At 39.3% G+C, this 15,172-nt stretch overlaps 1 protein-coding gene across 1 annotated transcript in view; it reads left to right on the forward strand.

Moving 5' to 3' along the window:
• The window catches only part of USP24 (ubiquitin specific peptidase 24), a 51,656-nt gene extending 40,202 nt beyond the window's left edge, over window positions 1-11,454 (forward strand). Inside the window, exons 53-66 of the mRNA XM_009586016.1 lie at window positions 169-282; window positions 1,035-1,131; window positions 2,615-2,731; window positions 3,412-3,504; window positions 3,851-3,953; window positions 4,759-4,880; window positions 5,415-5,528; window positions 5,848-5,913; window positions 6,177-6,243; window positions 8,352-8,430; window positions 9,040-9,115; window positions 10,233-10,319; window positions 10,657-10,767; window positions 10,929-11,454. Of these exons, the coding sequence (XP_009584311.1) occupies window positions 169-282; window positions 1,035-1,131; window positions 2,615-2,731; window positions 3,412-3,504; window positions 3,851-3,953; window positions 4,759-4,880; window positions 5,415-5,528; window positions 5,848-5,913; window positions 6,177-6,243; window positions 8,352-8,430; window positions 9,040-9,115; window positions 10,233-10,319; window positions 10,657-10,767; window positions 10,929-10,991 (1,309 nt within the window). The 3' untranslated portion in view covers window positions 10,992-11,454. The remainder of the gene's footprint in view (window positions 1-168; window positions 283-1,034; window positions 1,132-2,614; window positions 2,732-3,411; window positions 3,505-3,850; window positions 3,954-4,758; window positions 4,881-5,414; window positions 5,529-5,847; window positions 5,914-6,176; window positions 6,244-8,351; window positions 8,431-9,039; window positions 9,116-10,232; window positions 10,320-10,656; window positions 10,768-10,928) is intronic.
• The last annotated feature ends 3,718 nt before the right edge of the window (window positions 11,455-15,172 follow it).

A 15,172-nucleotide genomic window follows, 5' to 3' on the forward strand; every position in this document is an offset into this window, starting at 1 on the left:
GCAAGTTGTTCCAGAGTACTTCTCTAAGTGTTTTTGTCTTAAGCCATCTAATGTATGTTCAATTAAAGTAAAAATTCTTTCTATTTGGCAAACAAGAAACATGGCTTAGGTTTGGGAGGTATCTTTTTTCTCTTTCATTGCTGATAGTTGTCCCTGTTTTTGTTAAAGGGCTGATACAGAAGAATGGATTGCCACCATAGATGCACTGCTTTCCAAAAGCATTGATGCTTGTCAGTGGTTAGTTGAACATTTCGTCGGGCCAGAGGGCCGGGAGCTTGTGAAGTAAGTACTGGTAATTCTGTCTTAGGTGTTTTGTGTCTCATGTATGGATAAAGCCTTCCTAATAACATGATCTGGCCTATACTGATGTATTCCCAAAGAGTTAACTGTGCACGTTCTTTAAACAGGCACTCTAGATAATCACTTAGGTTTTTATTTCTAGTATTTTCTCTGATTGTGCAGCTTTCTGAGTAATTCTGAAAATCTAATGAAATAGTGCAGCGTACTTGGAGGATGTTTAATTCAGTGGAGTGCCTTGGAATGTGTTTAAGTTTATGTCTAGTCACTCCTGCAAGTGATGGGAAAGGAGAACGTGGTGAAAGTATTTGGGGTAAGGTGAGTTAAATAATTGCCTGACAAAGATCACAAAAAAACTGGAAAGAATTCTTCTCGCCAAGCTCAAGATCAGCTAATAGGTGTTTTGAAAACACCTAAGACAAGTTCTTGAAGAACTGACACACTTAGAGAGGTGTGTCAATGTAAAGAAAATCTTACATTTGAAGTTGCATTGAAAGACAGAATCCTATGATAGCTTTTAGTTTACTTGAATGAATAAATATAGAGTAACATTATAGGCCTTACTAGTGACAAGCAGGAGTGCAGGAAAATAAGTTAAAGCTTATCCACAGAAGTACTGTACAAGAAGTATTTGGACTGCTATCCTTTTTAAAATAATAAACACCACACTTAATCATAGTAACTGTGTGTACACGTTGATTCCAGTTCTCTTTGCAGCTTCGCCTTTTATCTTCCAGGACTTTCCTCCTGGAATGCAGTGTAAGAGAGGTGCGAGTTGCTGTAGCCACTGTTCTTGAAAAAACCCTCGACAGTGCCTTGCTTTATCAGGAGAAGGTTAGTGTCACCTCATCACCAATGACCCTGTTTGTTGTCTCTGCCTAATGGCTCTTGATGTGTTTGCAGACAATGCTGTGTGATTTGTAAATAACAAGGTGAAAGGTTCTTGTCTTGATCATGCTTGTAGCTCTTCATTTCTTGAATAGGTTAATGCTTGTCTCTTCCTACCCTAGGAGGTAACATGCTGCTATAATTCTCAGAATTTAAGTTCAAAGTATTACTTATAAACAATTCTGCCTGACTTCAGCTTGTCTTATAAACTGGTATCACATATTCTTTTAATAGTTTGGAAACAGTGTTTTCTTAAGATTTATTCTTTTTTTGATTCCAGAAATCAGCTTAATTCTTAACTGATTCTCCTTCCTTACTCAGTCAGAAGCCTATAGTAGTAGTAACTGAGTTATCTTGTTCCAGAGAGAGACCATAAGTATGGTTATTGTTCAAAGGTTTCATTTTCTATTAGAAAATCTTGGCAAGTAAATTTGGGAGGTGCAGCTTTGTTACATTTTGCTGATCCTAATATTCTAGGAAAACCCAGCAGGAAATTTGTGAAAAGGAGTCATTTGCAGATTTACCTATTTTGGGATACCTTAACCAAATCATTTGCATTAAGAGAACTCAGACAGAAGTGTTATCTGTGTTCTGGCATGTTCCTGTAAGTTGTCAGTGGGGGCTTGCACACTTTTAAATGTCCAAGTCTTGTTTAGTCTGAAATAATTCTTTTTTTTTTTCATCAAATTTTAGTATTTGATGCAATAGGATGTTTTTTCTATCCAGTTTCTGGGATCTATCTATTCTTTTTCATCCAGTGTCATGGATGGAAGGCACTACTGTTGTACAGGCTTCTGTTAAGAAAGTTTGTCATATTTAGAGCTTCAAGGAAAGATTGGTATGAGGTCCTACAAGCTGAATACAGTAGTAGGGAGATGAACATTTACAATATAGTTAGACAGTTTTTGATGACTTCCTCTTGGCTGTTAGTTGCTACGTGTTAACTGAGATGTAATAAATTATATATCAGTGTGTTTACCCTTAGTGTGCTTTGATGCAAACTAAACACTAACACTGCTTTTTGCATAGTTGAGTGTGATAACATGAGACCTTGAGTGACAGTTTACTTCTAATCTGGTTTGTTTTGCATTACTGTAATGACCTGGAATGTTTGAACATTACTCTGAGGAGTAATTTGAATTGCTTTAAAAATATTGCAAACTTATGTAACTGCTGAGTTCCAGTTCTTTGAGCAAGTTACCTACATGCCAATGCTTTCATTACTTTTCTGTTTAATATACATAGCATTCATTCAGAAGAGTTAAAAATGGGAAGGCTGCAATCCTATGTTAGCTGTTCATATTCATCACAGCAAGCGAATCTGACCCACATGATTTTGTTAACCATACCTTAACTCTGATATGTGAAACATTTTTGGTTTTTAAGCAGTAGACAACTCTTTAAATTCAAATCAATAATTTTTTCACAGTTAAAAAGTCTACATCAATTATTGGAGGTGCTACTTGCTCTACTGGATAAAGATGTACCTGAAAACTGTAAAAACTGTGCTCAGTACTTTTTGCTATTCAATAACTTTGTACAGAAGGTAAGAAACCATTATCTTTTTAATGCTAGTTTAATTTTAAAGGACAATAGTAAAGCAGCTAGTCATCCGTATTCATAGAAGGTTTAAGCAGCACAGGGAAACTCTTCCAGAACTTTTATTAGAGTATTCTTTTTTTTTTTTTTTTTTTTTTTTTTAAAAGTAAATGGCTTTGAACACTGGATTAGGATAAAATCACACAAAAATATACCAGCAAAGTATACAAATTGAAGATGTCATTTCCAGAGTTTGAATTTTGGGTTTCTGTTTTTGGGGGTTGTTCTTTGCTATTCTTTTAAAAAAACAAACAAACAAAAAAAACCAAAACAAAACAAACAAACAAAAAAAACCCCAACAAAAAACAAAACCACCAACATCCAGCGTTCCGGATTTTTGTCCTATAGGAAGCAGAATAACTGATTGGAGTGTACTGTTCACCCAGTGTGGTTTCTCTATTCCCCTATTCTTTTTTTCTTTTTTTTTAATATGACACTTATTTTGCTTATGCTGATTCTGGTCTGGTTTATATAGAGACAGCTTTTTAGAGGTGTACCTTATTGATCTGTGTGCCTTTTTCTTTTAGAGTAGAAAATGCAGTGTTTAGCCTATGCATTTTACTTCTGTTCCCTAGAGCATTAACTCTACCTGCACAGGAATGTAACTTTTTATTGTTGTCTAAACAGCAGGGTATAAGGGCTAGCAGTCTTCTTCTCAGACACTCTGCTTTGAGGCACATGATCAGCTTTCTCCTTGGCCCCAACCGGCAGAGTAATCAGGTAAAGCTTATGTAGCATGTGTTTTTATGCTGTAGTTTGTCCATCCCAGTGTTTTTATGATGCTTAAATTATGGATAAATACTTTTCATGTGGTAGGATAGACTAATCCTTGGATTATTCTGTAAACTTCATGCAAGTCTTAGTCTGCCTGTGTGTACTTAACATGGAAATAGCTGTTTTGGCAGAAGCGAGTGTCATGGTTTTGATAATAACAACATTTTCACCAACTTCAAAGTATTAGAACATGGTAGTGGACCATTAAGGACATTGCTTTGTTTTGACTTAGCTGAAGTTGACTAAATCCACCAATCAAAAGTTAATTAAATCTCTCCTTTGGCTCAAGCAGAATCGCAGGTGGAGTTCAGCACAAGCACGTGAGTTTGGATATCTTCACAATACCGTAGCACTACTTGTTCTGCACTCTGACGTCTCCTCACAAAGAAATGTTGGTAAGAATTGAGTTTTTGCCTTTTGGTGACTTTGCATTTCAGTTACTTTTACTGGGAGTAACTTAGTATCAGTGAGGAAAAATGCAATCACTTTGAATTTAAGGCAGTAATGGTTAGCAGACGTTTGATTACTTTCTATTTTGCTGTAAATGTACTGAGAGTCTGTGGCAAACGCATAGTATTACAGGCACTCAGCGCGGGGGGAGGGAATCTTGATATTAACATTATTGTGCCTTCCCCCTTCCTCCATATGTCTAAAAGGTCTTTCCTCATGTGAGTGAATCAAGCTGTGTCATTGTTACCTGGGACAGACTCGCAGCCTAACAAGCTGTATTTTGCTTAGTTTTGTTATGCCTTTTGCTAATCTGAAGGGGAGTATTTAGACTGAGCTACTGAATAACAAGCAATGAAATACTTTCTTAGATATTTCTTACAAGAGACAGAGATATCCAAATAAAGATAATGAAGGAATAAGTTGAGATCTTCAGGTTCAAAGAAGGATGATAAAGGTTCTGAATATGATGAATATGCAACAGTGATTGGAAGTGAAACTAAAGGTCAACGTACTGATAGTACGGTACAATTTGCTTTGGCCTTCTTGCAGTTCATTTGCCTATAGTGTCACTAAAGTAAATGACACTTTAGTGTGCAAGAGATTGTTACTTAGAGTGGTACTATACAAGCTATAAGCTAGTTGAGATGAATGTCATTAGAGATTACATGGTGCCAAATGAGCAGCAGTGTCTTCAAGATGTGTAGAACAATCTAATTTATTAGTGGATGATTTTTGTATTTGCTATTATAGCTCCTGGTCTCTTTAAGCAGCGTCCACCTCTAAGCATCACCACTTCAGGTCCACTTTTGACTCTCCATGAAGAAGTGGAAGCCTTGTTATTCCTGTCTGAGGGAAAACCTTACTTAATGGAGGTATCTGTTCTGAATTCTGCCCTGCTTGAACCTGAAAGCTGATCTGATGTTAGTTCTTTGACATATCCTTACATGAAAAACACTGAATATTGAAAAGCAGACAGCTGGAGAGTATGTGGTTATTATTTTGAGCCTAAACAAGAAGCCACCTTTGGTTTCTTTTTGACACCTTCTTATCTTCCAGTATATTGCTAAACTTAGGGGTCTGGTTAGAGAGTTTACGAAGTTAACTGTCTAAAGGCAGCTGAACACATTTTGCAAGTGCCCATGCAGTCAGTTACCACGTGTCAGCTGGAGGTGCTAGCTTGAATTGCTCTGACTTAATGGATTATGCTTGACCAGACTCTTGGAGGTGGGCAGCAGGAGCTGAATGGAGTGCTATGAGGGCGGGGGTTCAGCTCACTGGGCCATGCAGGTGCTGGGAGAAGAAAACTGCATCCTCCTGGGAAAGACTAACATTCTATTGTAAACTTGATCCTTCTCTTAGAAATAATTGTATGGCTGTGTCTGAAACTGTTTGCACCTTTCCATTAGGTGATGTATGCATTACGAGAGCTAACTGGATCTCTGTCGGTTCTCATTGAGATGGTGGTCTACTGCTGCTTTTGTAATGAGCACTTTTCCTTTACCGTGCTACACTTCATCAAGGTACGGAGATAATCAAGATAAGCTTTTTGCATAAGTGTTTCTTCTTAGGCTTTGGTCATACTGTGTCTGATGGGTTATAATGGCACTTCATTAACTAAGAAGTTAATGAGGGGGAAAAAAAAAGTACCTTGGATTAACATATTAATCTGCAGAACCATCAGTTTGTTGGATTTGGCGGGGAGGTTGGTGGGTTTGGGGTTTTTATAAGCTTTTACTGTTTAAAATAACGAATTTTCAAAAATCTGTAAAGCTGTCTTGTAATTCTTTGCATCATCAACATATTTTACTATCTAAGTTGCTTTATATTTCTTACATGCAGACTCAGCTGGAAACTGCTCCACCTCATGAACTGAAAAACATATTCCAGTTACTCCATGAGATACTGGTAGGTGAGGGGTAAAGACTTATACAGGATAGATTTTTTTATCAATGCATAATGAAAAAAGTCAGGACTGCATTGGTAATTTCAATATCCACGTATCTTTTAATCCTTCAGTTTGGAGTTTTTATTACTTTTTAAATCTGGTGATATATGAAACTTCACAAGTCTTACTTGTTTTTCATGTTGAGGTAGTTAAAACGATTTCGTAGACTAGATACAGGTATCATACTCAACTTAGTTCTATTCATCTTTTTCTTTCCTAACAGGTTATTGAAGACCCGTTACAAGTAGAGCGCATCAAATTTGCCTTTGAAACTGAAAATGGATTAATAGGCAAGTAAGCCAGTGGGTGAACGCTCCTGTCTCCTGCTGACCCTTATGTTGATGATGGTTCATATCATCTCCTAGTTTCTAATCCTTCTAAACTGTTTTACTTCCCAGGGAAAACAACTCGACACTATTTGATTTAGCCACCACCACCCCACAAAACGCTCTAAGAAAATCCAAAATAAGCATTAGAATATTATAGTTATGGCAAACTGGAAAGGAATTTAACTGGGAAAAATTAATTATCTCCAACAACAGCAGTCAGTGAACCCAGAGAAGAGTGGTACTTACGTACTTAAAAAGTGACATTAAGGAACCTTAACCAAGAGGCTGGCAAGAGAGATAACTTTCTGAAATAAGAAGCAGATCTAACTTATGAAATAAGAAGTTAATGCGGGGGAAAAAAAGGTACCTTGGATTAACATAACAGAGTAGCTCTATGAATCCTGTAACCTTAGAAATTAAATTTTATCTCCTACGTATCTCAAGAAATTGCCAGTCTAATTACCATGAAAAGAAACTGGTTCAGCATCGAAGGATGCTAGTACTACTAACTGCAGGATAGCCTCATAGTCTGACAGGTGGCTCCCATTTGTGCTGCTCATACAAAGTGTTGTCTCTCCATTTGATACAGAAACTTTACTGAAGTGAAGTTACTAAAGCATTCAAAAGCAACAGGGAAGTCCCAGAAGTGACGAGAGCTTACTTCTTATGAATCAGGAGAAGAGGCTTTGTGTGCAAGAGAAATGTGGGGTAGCCACATGGTGCTCAAAGAGCACCTCTGATGAGTTAGTGCTGCTTGAGCATCTCTTTCATAACTGTTTGGATGAGGAGCTGCTTCAGATTGTGGCTTTCAACTTAAGTTATTTTGGATTCTGTTTTAGTGAGAAGGAATATTAGGCTTTGTTCTTTATTTCTCTCGTATACTTCACTGCTCTTCTGTTTAGTAGTTTCCATGTATGACTGATAGAAGATAAGATGCAGCAGTGCAAGAGAATAGCTAAGTGGTTATTTTACTTCTGGGTAAATTGGTCCCACTTGGACCAATTCTGTTCTGTAACTTGGGCAATACATGACCTTTTTTCCTCTACAGAGGAGAGATGCAATTATTCCATTGGATTTTTATGTTGAAGGCTTTTTGTGTAATGTTATTAAATAATACATATTTTACAAGAACTGCTGTGAGTTTCGGGAGTGGAAGTTGTAGTTTTACCTTGGATTTTCCTTGCAACAGCACTGAACAGCATCCAGTCTCACTGCACGTGGACCGTGACCTGTCTGTCACACTGGCTAGTTTTACTCCAAGAAAGGAAATCAGCAAAAAATAGTTTTCTGTGGTCCTCAAGAGGGTGTGTGTGCATAATTTGCAGTATACCAGTGCTGTAATTCTAATCATCTGCTATGCTTTCACGGTAGAAAAACTGACAATTTGCAGTTCTAGCAATTGTTTGCATACTTTAGAGGTTTCACCTCAGTGTTCTTTGCTGACTCCTATGGACAGAGCAACTTTTGAGTAACAAATCTGACTGTGGCAGCTCCATGGAAATCTTTGTGCTTCTCCTCAAACAATTTTGTTAAGACGTGGGAATTCATGGTATAGAAAACATGGGCCTGGGGTTTTGCCCAAGTCTCCTATAGAAGAGATTCATGGCTGTTGAATTTTGCTATGCTTGTTTGTGTGAAGAAGCTTTAAACATTCCTCTAGCTTTGAAAGTTTTGATCCAGGTGGAAGCTGGTGATCTGGTCCATTTTGGGGGGTTCCAAACATTTTTTTTCCCTTCAGATAGATGTAACCATAGCGATTATCTAACATAGACTGGATTATAGGGGAAGAATTAACTGCATTAGCAGAGGACTGTTTAAAATTCAGGTACCGCATTTGAATGAATTACTGCATTTTCACTTTGATCTGTTTTTAATCCAATAGAGTTGTGGAAGTACTCAAAACTGCCAGCAATACAGTAGTGTGTTTAACACAAATACTCATGCTAACATCTGTAGAAATAACTTCCACCACCTAAGTTAAAATTTTAGCTTCATCTTTGTTATGTTTTCAGAGTGGCTGGTTCAGAAATCTGAATTGTGTTTTTTAATCCATGTGTTTCTCCCTACAGCCTTGATGCACCACAGCAACCATGTGGACAGCAGCCGTTGTTACCAGTGTGTCAAGTTCCTTGTTACTTTGGCTCAGAAGTAAGTAATACAGGTTTCAGAATTTAACCTCATCCCTGCCTTAGGCCCCTCTGTGACTGTTAAGGCTGCAGCTCTTTCTACTTTTGATCAGCTTTATCTTTTGTTACCGTGATACAAGTGGTGCTCAAAGGTCTTCATAGTGCATGTGTCAGTATGAAGTGAAATCTTTGCTGATTAGTACCTGAGATGGATTTCTCATATAACAACCTATAATTGCTGTTTATAAAGGCAAAGGTCAGCTACATTCTGTAGAGCAGGAGCCTAAGATTAAGACCAAGGTAAACATCAGGAAACGGTCCCAGATTTTTGAAATACTATGATTCCTAAATTCTCTTTATTTGGAACTTGGCATATGTCCCGATAAAGCATAGTTCTGAAGTACATGAATCTGTGTAGTAGACTACTTCATGTAAACTTTATTAGGTATTTTTGCTCTTGCTAATTCAGTTAATAACAGGGCTGTACAGTTTAGGTCAGAGTTTGCAATGATAACGGTGCATACAGAGGGCAGCAGCACAAAGAAAGAGAAGTCTTTGGAGATTTTTTTTTTTTAAAAAGTTTGCTGGAATGTCTTGTTTGTGGCTAATGAATATAATTTCAATTTCTAAGGTGCCCTACTGCGAAAGATTATTTCAAGGAGAATTCCCACCACTGGAGTTGGGCTGTGCAGTGGCTACAGAAGAAGGTAGTTTGGTTGTAATTTTACGGAAAGACTGCCACTTTGTTTAGAATGAGAATTATGAAATCTCCATCCTCTATATGGCTCTCTGAGATGACTCTTAAGACGAAATACAAGCTACTTCATTTTTTACAAGGGCAGTTTGGATGCAGCTAAATCTAGTGCATGCAAAAACTTCAGTAGGCCCCCTACATGTTTCAGGCATAGATGTGTGTACAGTGAATAAAACCAAGTGTGAATGGTGGTAATGATTATCATTCCTTGCCATGTGGGAAGCTTTCAGTGCCATTGTATTCATGTTAGAAGGTTTCACTTTTCTAAAAAATCGATTTTCCATTGCCTGCATGTTCGTGCAAGGGAATGCGTAAGTGGGTGGATTCCTCACAGAATCACTGCAGCTTTGCACAAAACATAGCTCTTGACAGATACAGCTTTTTCCTCCCACACGTGTATTTTTTGTTCTTCCCTCTAAACTTAACATAGGTTGGCCAGCACATCTTTAATAAAAACCCAGGGACATTTTGGAAACTTAAAGCTCAGCAGAACTGGCCCAGATTTGCCTACAGTCAAGCAGGGCAATGCTTGGTCTCCCAGCACTACATGTACAAGACGATAGCATCCCAGCTCCAGGCTGCCTTTCTGTCGTGACGGCTGCTGCCAGGCAGATGTCAGATGCATAAGCTAATACTGTACTGAATACTGGAAGCAGAATTAGTGGGATGCTTGCAGTGCAGCTGGCAGAACTTGTTGCCACTCTTCTCTTAAAACACAGCGAACTAACAGGTCTGGATAGTCCCGCTGTACCCATTTTTACTTTGTACTGGCTCATATAAACCCTGAATCCACCACTCTTCAGCTGGCATCCAGTAAATTGCACGCATGTACAGCTACCAAATAAAGGGAGTTGGTTGCTACTTTTCAGCTGAGGGGCAATAGCCTCTCTGACTGTTCTGGCTGCATTAAAAATGCATGCTTGTCTATGCCCCAGATCTCCAGCTCATTGCCAAAAGATTCAGGAAGCTTGTTCCAAACTTGTTAGTTCACCTACTATCACAAGTGGATGAGGCTTTACACATGTAAAACTCATATGGCAATTTTATGGCTTTCTGGGCTTTTTATGCAGATGTCTGAACATTATTGGGCTCCACAGAGTAATGTATCCAATGAAACATCAACTGCAAAAACCTTCCAGCGCACTATTTCAGCACAGGTATGTGTCACACTCTCGGGAGACGATGTTAAACTTGTATTATTTCCTTTTTTGCTTTTCAGTTAGGGTCTTTGGTTTTGGCAACTCTAGCATATTCCAGTGCACTGAAAACCATTCTTCCTTTAGAAGTCCAGACCCTGTGGTTGTTCCTGAAAAAACTAACCTTTAAATTATATTAGTCAATACCTCACAATTACCTGTGGTGACTCAACTATCTCACTACAGCAGCTATATTGTTTCAGAATCAACTTTAAAAAAAATAATAATAATAATAATGATTATGAGATGAAGGTGTCACCATGGCCCCTGACACTCTCTTGGACTGTTTCCAACTCAGGACACGCTGGCCTATGCCACAGCCTTGCTGAATGAGAAAGATCAGTCTGGAAGCAGTAACGGGTCAGAAAGTAGTCCAGCCAACGAGAATGGAGAGAGACATCTGCAGCAGGTAACAATAAAATAAGAGCATGTTTATCTTCTGTTGCCTTGATCTGTTAGACAGCTTGTTCCTGGGTCAGAACCATCACTGAATGTAGACACAATAATTGTGTGCCTTACAAAAATAACGTTCCGTATCTTTCTCTCCCCGTCCCTTGTGTGTATTGAAAGGGCTCAGAGTCTCCTATGATGATTGGTGAGCCTAAAAGTGACCTTGATGATGTTGACCCATAGAGGATACCTATGAACACAAAAACAGATCAACTCAAACACTTAATGCTTGGTACCTACTGAAACTGGAGTCCCATTGCTTATGCTGTTAGAAGAGTCTGGAAGAGAAGTGGCTTTATAGGATCGGAGGCAATGATGGAGGAGGTTGTTTCCCTGAAAGCTAAAAGCATTTTTTAGCCACAAAGGCTTCAGATCAATAAATGCTCTAGAAAACTGCATCTTCACCGGCAGTAGCTTATGACAGTCCAGACACCGAAAACAGTTTGTCAAGAAGATTTTATCAAATACACAAACGCTAGTGGTTGAATTTTTATGTGAACATTAAATGAGTGAATGTAAAACTGTTGCTTTTCTGTGATGCTGCAAAAAAATTCTTTTGGTTTTTATACAGGAAAAAAAAACAGACTGCCCTTATGTATGGAGGGCAAATTTTTAATCTTTCTGATAATATTGAATAGGAATATTCAAATTTCTGTAAAGATGTGTGATGACTTACATTTCATTGTAAAATATTAGTTAAAGAATGGGTTTACATAAGGACTTCTGTATTTAATATGTCTCCCTGCTAATTTGTAAAGCTCTTTATGAGAAGGATCAGCAAGATTGCTCTGTAAGGGGGGTGATTCCTTACAGAATGGTTTGGTCAAGGAGCTCTGGAATGGGTCATGTTTTCCGGTACCCTTCCAGAAACCACAGACAATTGGGAAGGGCAATAAAAGGAAAGCTTTGTTCTGTAGGTATGCAAGTGTTCATTATTAAAGGATGTTGGTGAATTTAAAAAAAAAAAAAAGTTAATGAGTAGTTTAAAAGAAAAAAAGCACTTTAAGATGGAATTCTGTTGCAGTTTTACTCATTAAATTTTTTTAACCTTTGGAGACATATTGAATAAAATGTAGTCACAATCGTGTGATCTGCAATCACTTGCTTATGCTTCGAAATTACTGAGAAAGTTGGTATTGGTTGTATATGATGAATAATTCCTTGAGTGAGCTGGGGACACTGTTGTGCAGATTTTATAGCAATTTTAACACGGGGAAAGAATGATTTGGCTTTGTTTGTATTTTCACTTGACCAGGCAACGTTTAAAATATCACAGCTCTTTTGATTTGCTCATAAACAACTGGAAACCAGTTGGGATGATTTGAGCACGGTTTTGTTTTCCATGTCAAGTGCAGTTCAGTGATTTCTGGCTCTGGATACAAACTTCTTTTGTGCCAACTAACTCTTCATCTTTTGTACATTTTGCGTTTGTCACATTTTCTGCACTGCTTTTTGCCTTTATTTATGGATTCTGCCTTACTTTTAAAAAAAATTATATAAACAAACATGCACAGAAATGGGGGACATCTTAAGGAGTGCCTGGGTACCTCCAGAATAGATAAATTTGCCAAGTTAAAGGCACAACCAGCCAAAAAGTGCCTTTTTTTCTTTTTACACACTGTTGCCGAAACAAGAAGCAGCAGACAGCTTTTCACTGTTGTGCACTAATATTGAAATTAACCAGTCATTTCACTGTTGGAAGTAAACATCCGATCTGATTTCAGCTGTACAGCTTTATAACTTATTGTGGGTTAAGAGAGCCGTTGTCATAAATGGCCCGTGCAAAGAAGTAAGGGTGGCATTGTAGTGAATCTCTCACTTTCTTTTCCAAACAATGTCTTCATAGACACATGGCAGAGTTAGCATTTTATAAATGTTTCTGATAATGTGCTGGGACATTTTAAATGTGATGTTTTAAATTAATTTTGAATAAATCATTTCTTACGGATATCCCTTCTTCCTTTCCCCATCCCTAATACTTTGTTAATGGGTCATAAATCATCACAAGAAGTCAGTACGCAGCGGTGGTGGTGATGGAAGAAGCTGGTAATGTTCCTATGGGTTGGCACCACTTGTCACTTCAGGTTCCTGTTATTTCCTATGGAAACAACGTCCTTGATTACCGCGGGCCCAGAGAAGCATTGATAAGAGAATTGCATCGGGATGGCTCATCACCACTGTATACTTGAAACCAATACAAACTTTTTCATGGTTCTGCTCACGCTTGTACAAAGTCAATGGTTATAATTTGCAATAAGATGATACTTGGTCAATTATTTTTGTTTCCAGCTGCTGTCATTTGAACCTGCTGAAGATTATTTTTTGGAAAACAGAGTTCAACAAAACTAGTTTTTGTGTAAATTGTGATGCATTTCTATGTTGTAATTTTTACTGCCAATCTTTTTGGATGAAAATGTTTTTATACAGCTTACAAAATGTTCAGTGAGGAGCAGCCGCAGCCTCCCTGTGAGCATTCGGGGAGATATTGTCTGATTAATATATAGACATTTGGCACTGGAAAAATAGGCAGTCTTGATGAACAGTCTTGGGATTCCTGGTCAATGGAATAAAGTTATTCCTTTCACAGAAAACTAGTGTAATCTTTAGACTGCGCATACATTGCTACGCTGTTGTCTTGTTGATCCTCTTATTTTGAAACTTTTTAGGCCAGTCCTGCAGGTGGTATGCTCTGAGAGGTTGCCCTGATTGCCATTTTGGCTCCTGTCCAGAGTAAATCGAAGCAGCTGAATGGCCCTCGGAGCTGCACTGCTGTATGTCCTTATGCCCTGGCTTGTTCTGGTGCACTGTCAGATTTGTGTCTGTGTGCCGTTTCTTCTCCTGACCTTCTTAGCAGAATGATTTACCCTGGCTACGCTTGCAGTCATGGATTTAGACTGGCTTTTGTGTGTCAGATAGCAAGATTTGCAGGTGATCTGGACTTGAATTAATGCCGCCTTTTCTGTTGGTGCGAGGTGCAGAAGGCTGGACACGCAGCAGTGCCACGGTGCTGGTATTCCCCTGCTCACCTGTCTGCTGCCTTCGTAAGCAGAACTAGGAGCTACAGACAGGGCTGCCGCCCCAGCTCTGCCTTCCTGACAGGTGCCTTTGTCCTCTGTTCTAAGGACAAAGACTTTTACATTTCAAGCATGACCCAGCCTGTGCTCTCCACTGACGTTGCCAGTCCTGGGAGCGTGGACTGGGTATTGCAGTGCGCTGACGGGACTGACGGCAGCGTACCTGGGATCAACGCTGCTTTCTCCCGAATGAGAGGCTTTTCTGCCTACTCGCATACAAGATACTAAGCAAGGGCTAATCTTCTTTTAATATTGTTTCCTTCCACCAGGTTTATGCATGCCTGAGCTAAGCCGTGAAAGCTCTATCTGGCTTATTGTGCATGGAACGTGTTCACACCTTCTGATGGGAGCTGGGGGTGAGCAGGCAGCAGAATCTTCCCCTCTTGCAGGGAAGTCGGCAGAGGTGAAATCTCTGGTGCTTGTTTTGAGACGTTACAGCCTAGTAAGTCTGCTGAAAAATTACCAGCTGTGTCAAAGCTGTTCAGGAGCTCTTAGGGTAACATCCCTTCCCTCCCTCCCCGCCCCTTTGTGCAAAATTCAGATTATAGCTGATAAAATTATGGCCTGTAATTATATACATGTTATGTAATTACAGGGTTAGATTAGGGTTGGGCTTTTGCTGTCTTTAGCTAACAAGTTAGAAATAGTTTAAACCTTTCAAAGTGGTGCTTCCTACTGGGTTTCGTATCGTATCTTGCCGATTAAAGCCGGAGTAGCAGATCTGCAAGGGGCTTTTTGATGGGGAAAAACACCCAACCTAGAATAGCTGAAGTTTGACAGGTTAATCTGGTGCTTGTATCAAGCTTTATTTTTTCATCTGTCCTCGCGTAACACCACACAAATTATATATTGTAGTACCAGGAGGCTGCTAATCACCCAAAAAAAGTGAGACCCAGCTTTGGTGGCTTCTGGTACTTCTCAGCCTTTCTCTGCTGCTGTGCATCTCTCTTTGAGCATCTACGCTTTATCTTCTTTCTGGGGCTTCAATGTTTATCGAGTGAAGCCCAGTGTTACTAGAAACAGCAGCAAAAAGCACAAGGGCACGTTCCCCAAAGCTGGATGATGGTTTGTTTCCGTAACTGGAAGCTCTTGTCCTACACCACTGTTTTAAAAACAAACTTCTCTTCTTGCGTGTGCGTGGGACAACAAGACTCAGCCCCTGGTCCCTGTGCCAGTGCCAGGGCTCGGGCCAGCTGTGGGGGAGGGGAGGGTGCCCACGCTATCTGTGGTGACCTCTGAGGATGCCAGTGGTCGTCCAGGGGCACCTCCTGCCCGAGGCAGGGATCGGAG

Source organism: Fulmarus glacialis, unplaced genomic scaffold, assembly GCF_000690835.1.
Source record: "Fulmarus glacialis isolate BGI_N327 unplaced genomic scaffold, ASM69083v1 scaffold1271, whole genome shotgun sequence".
NCBI lineage: Eukaryota > Metazoa > Chordata > Aves > Procellariiformes > Procellariidae > Fulmarus > Fulmarus glacialis.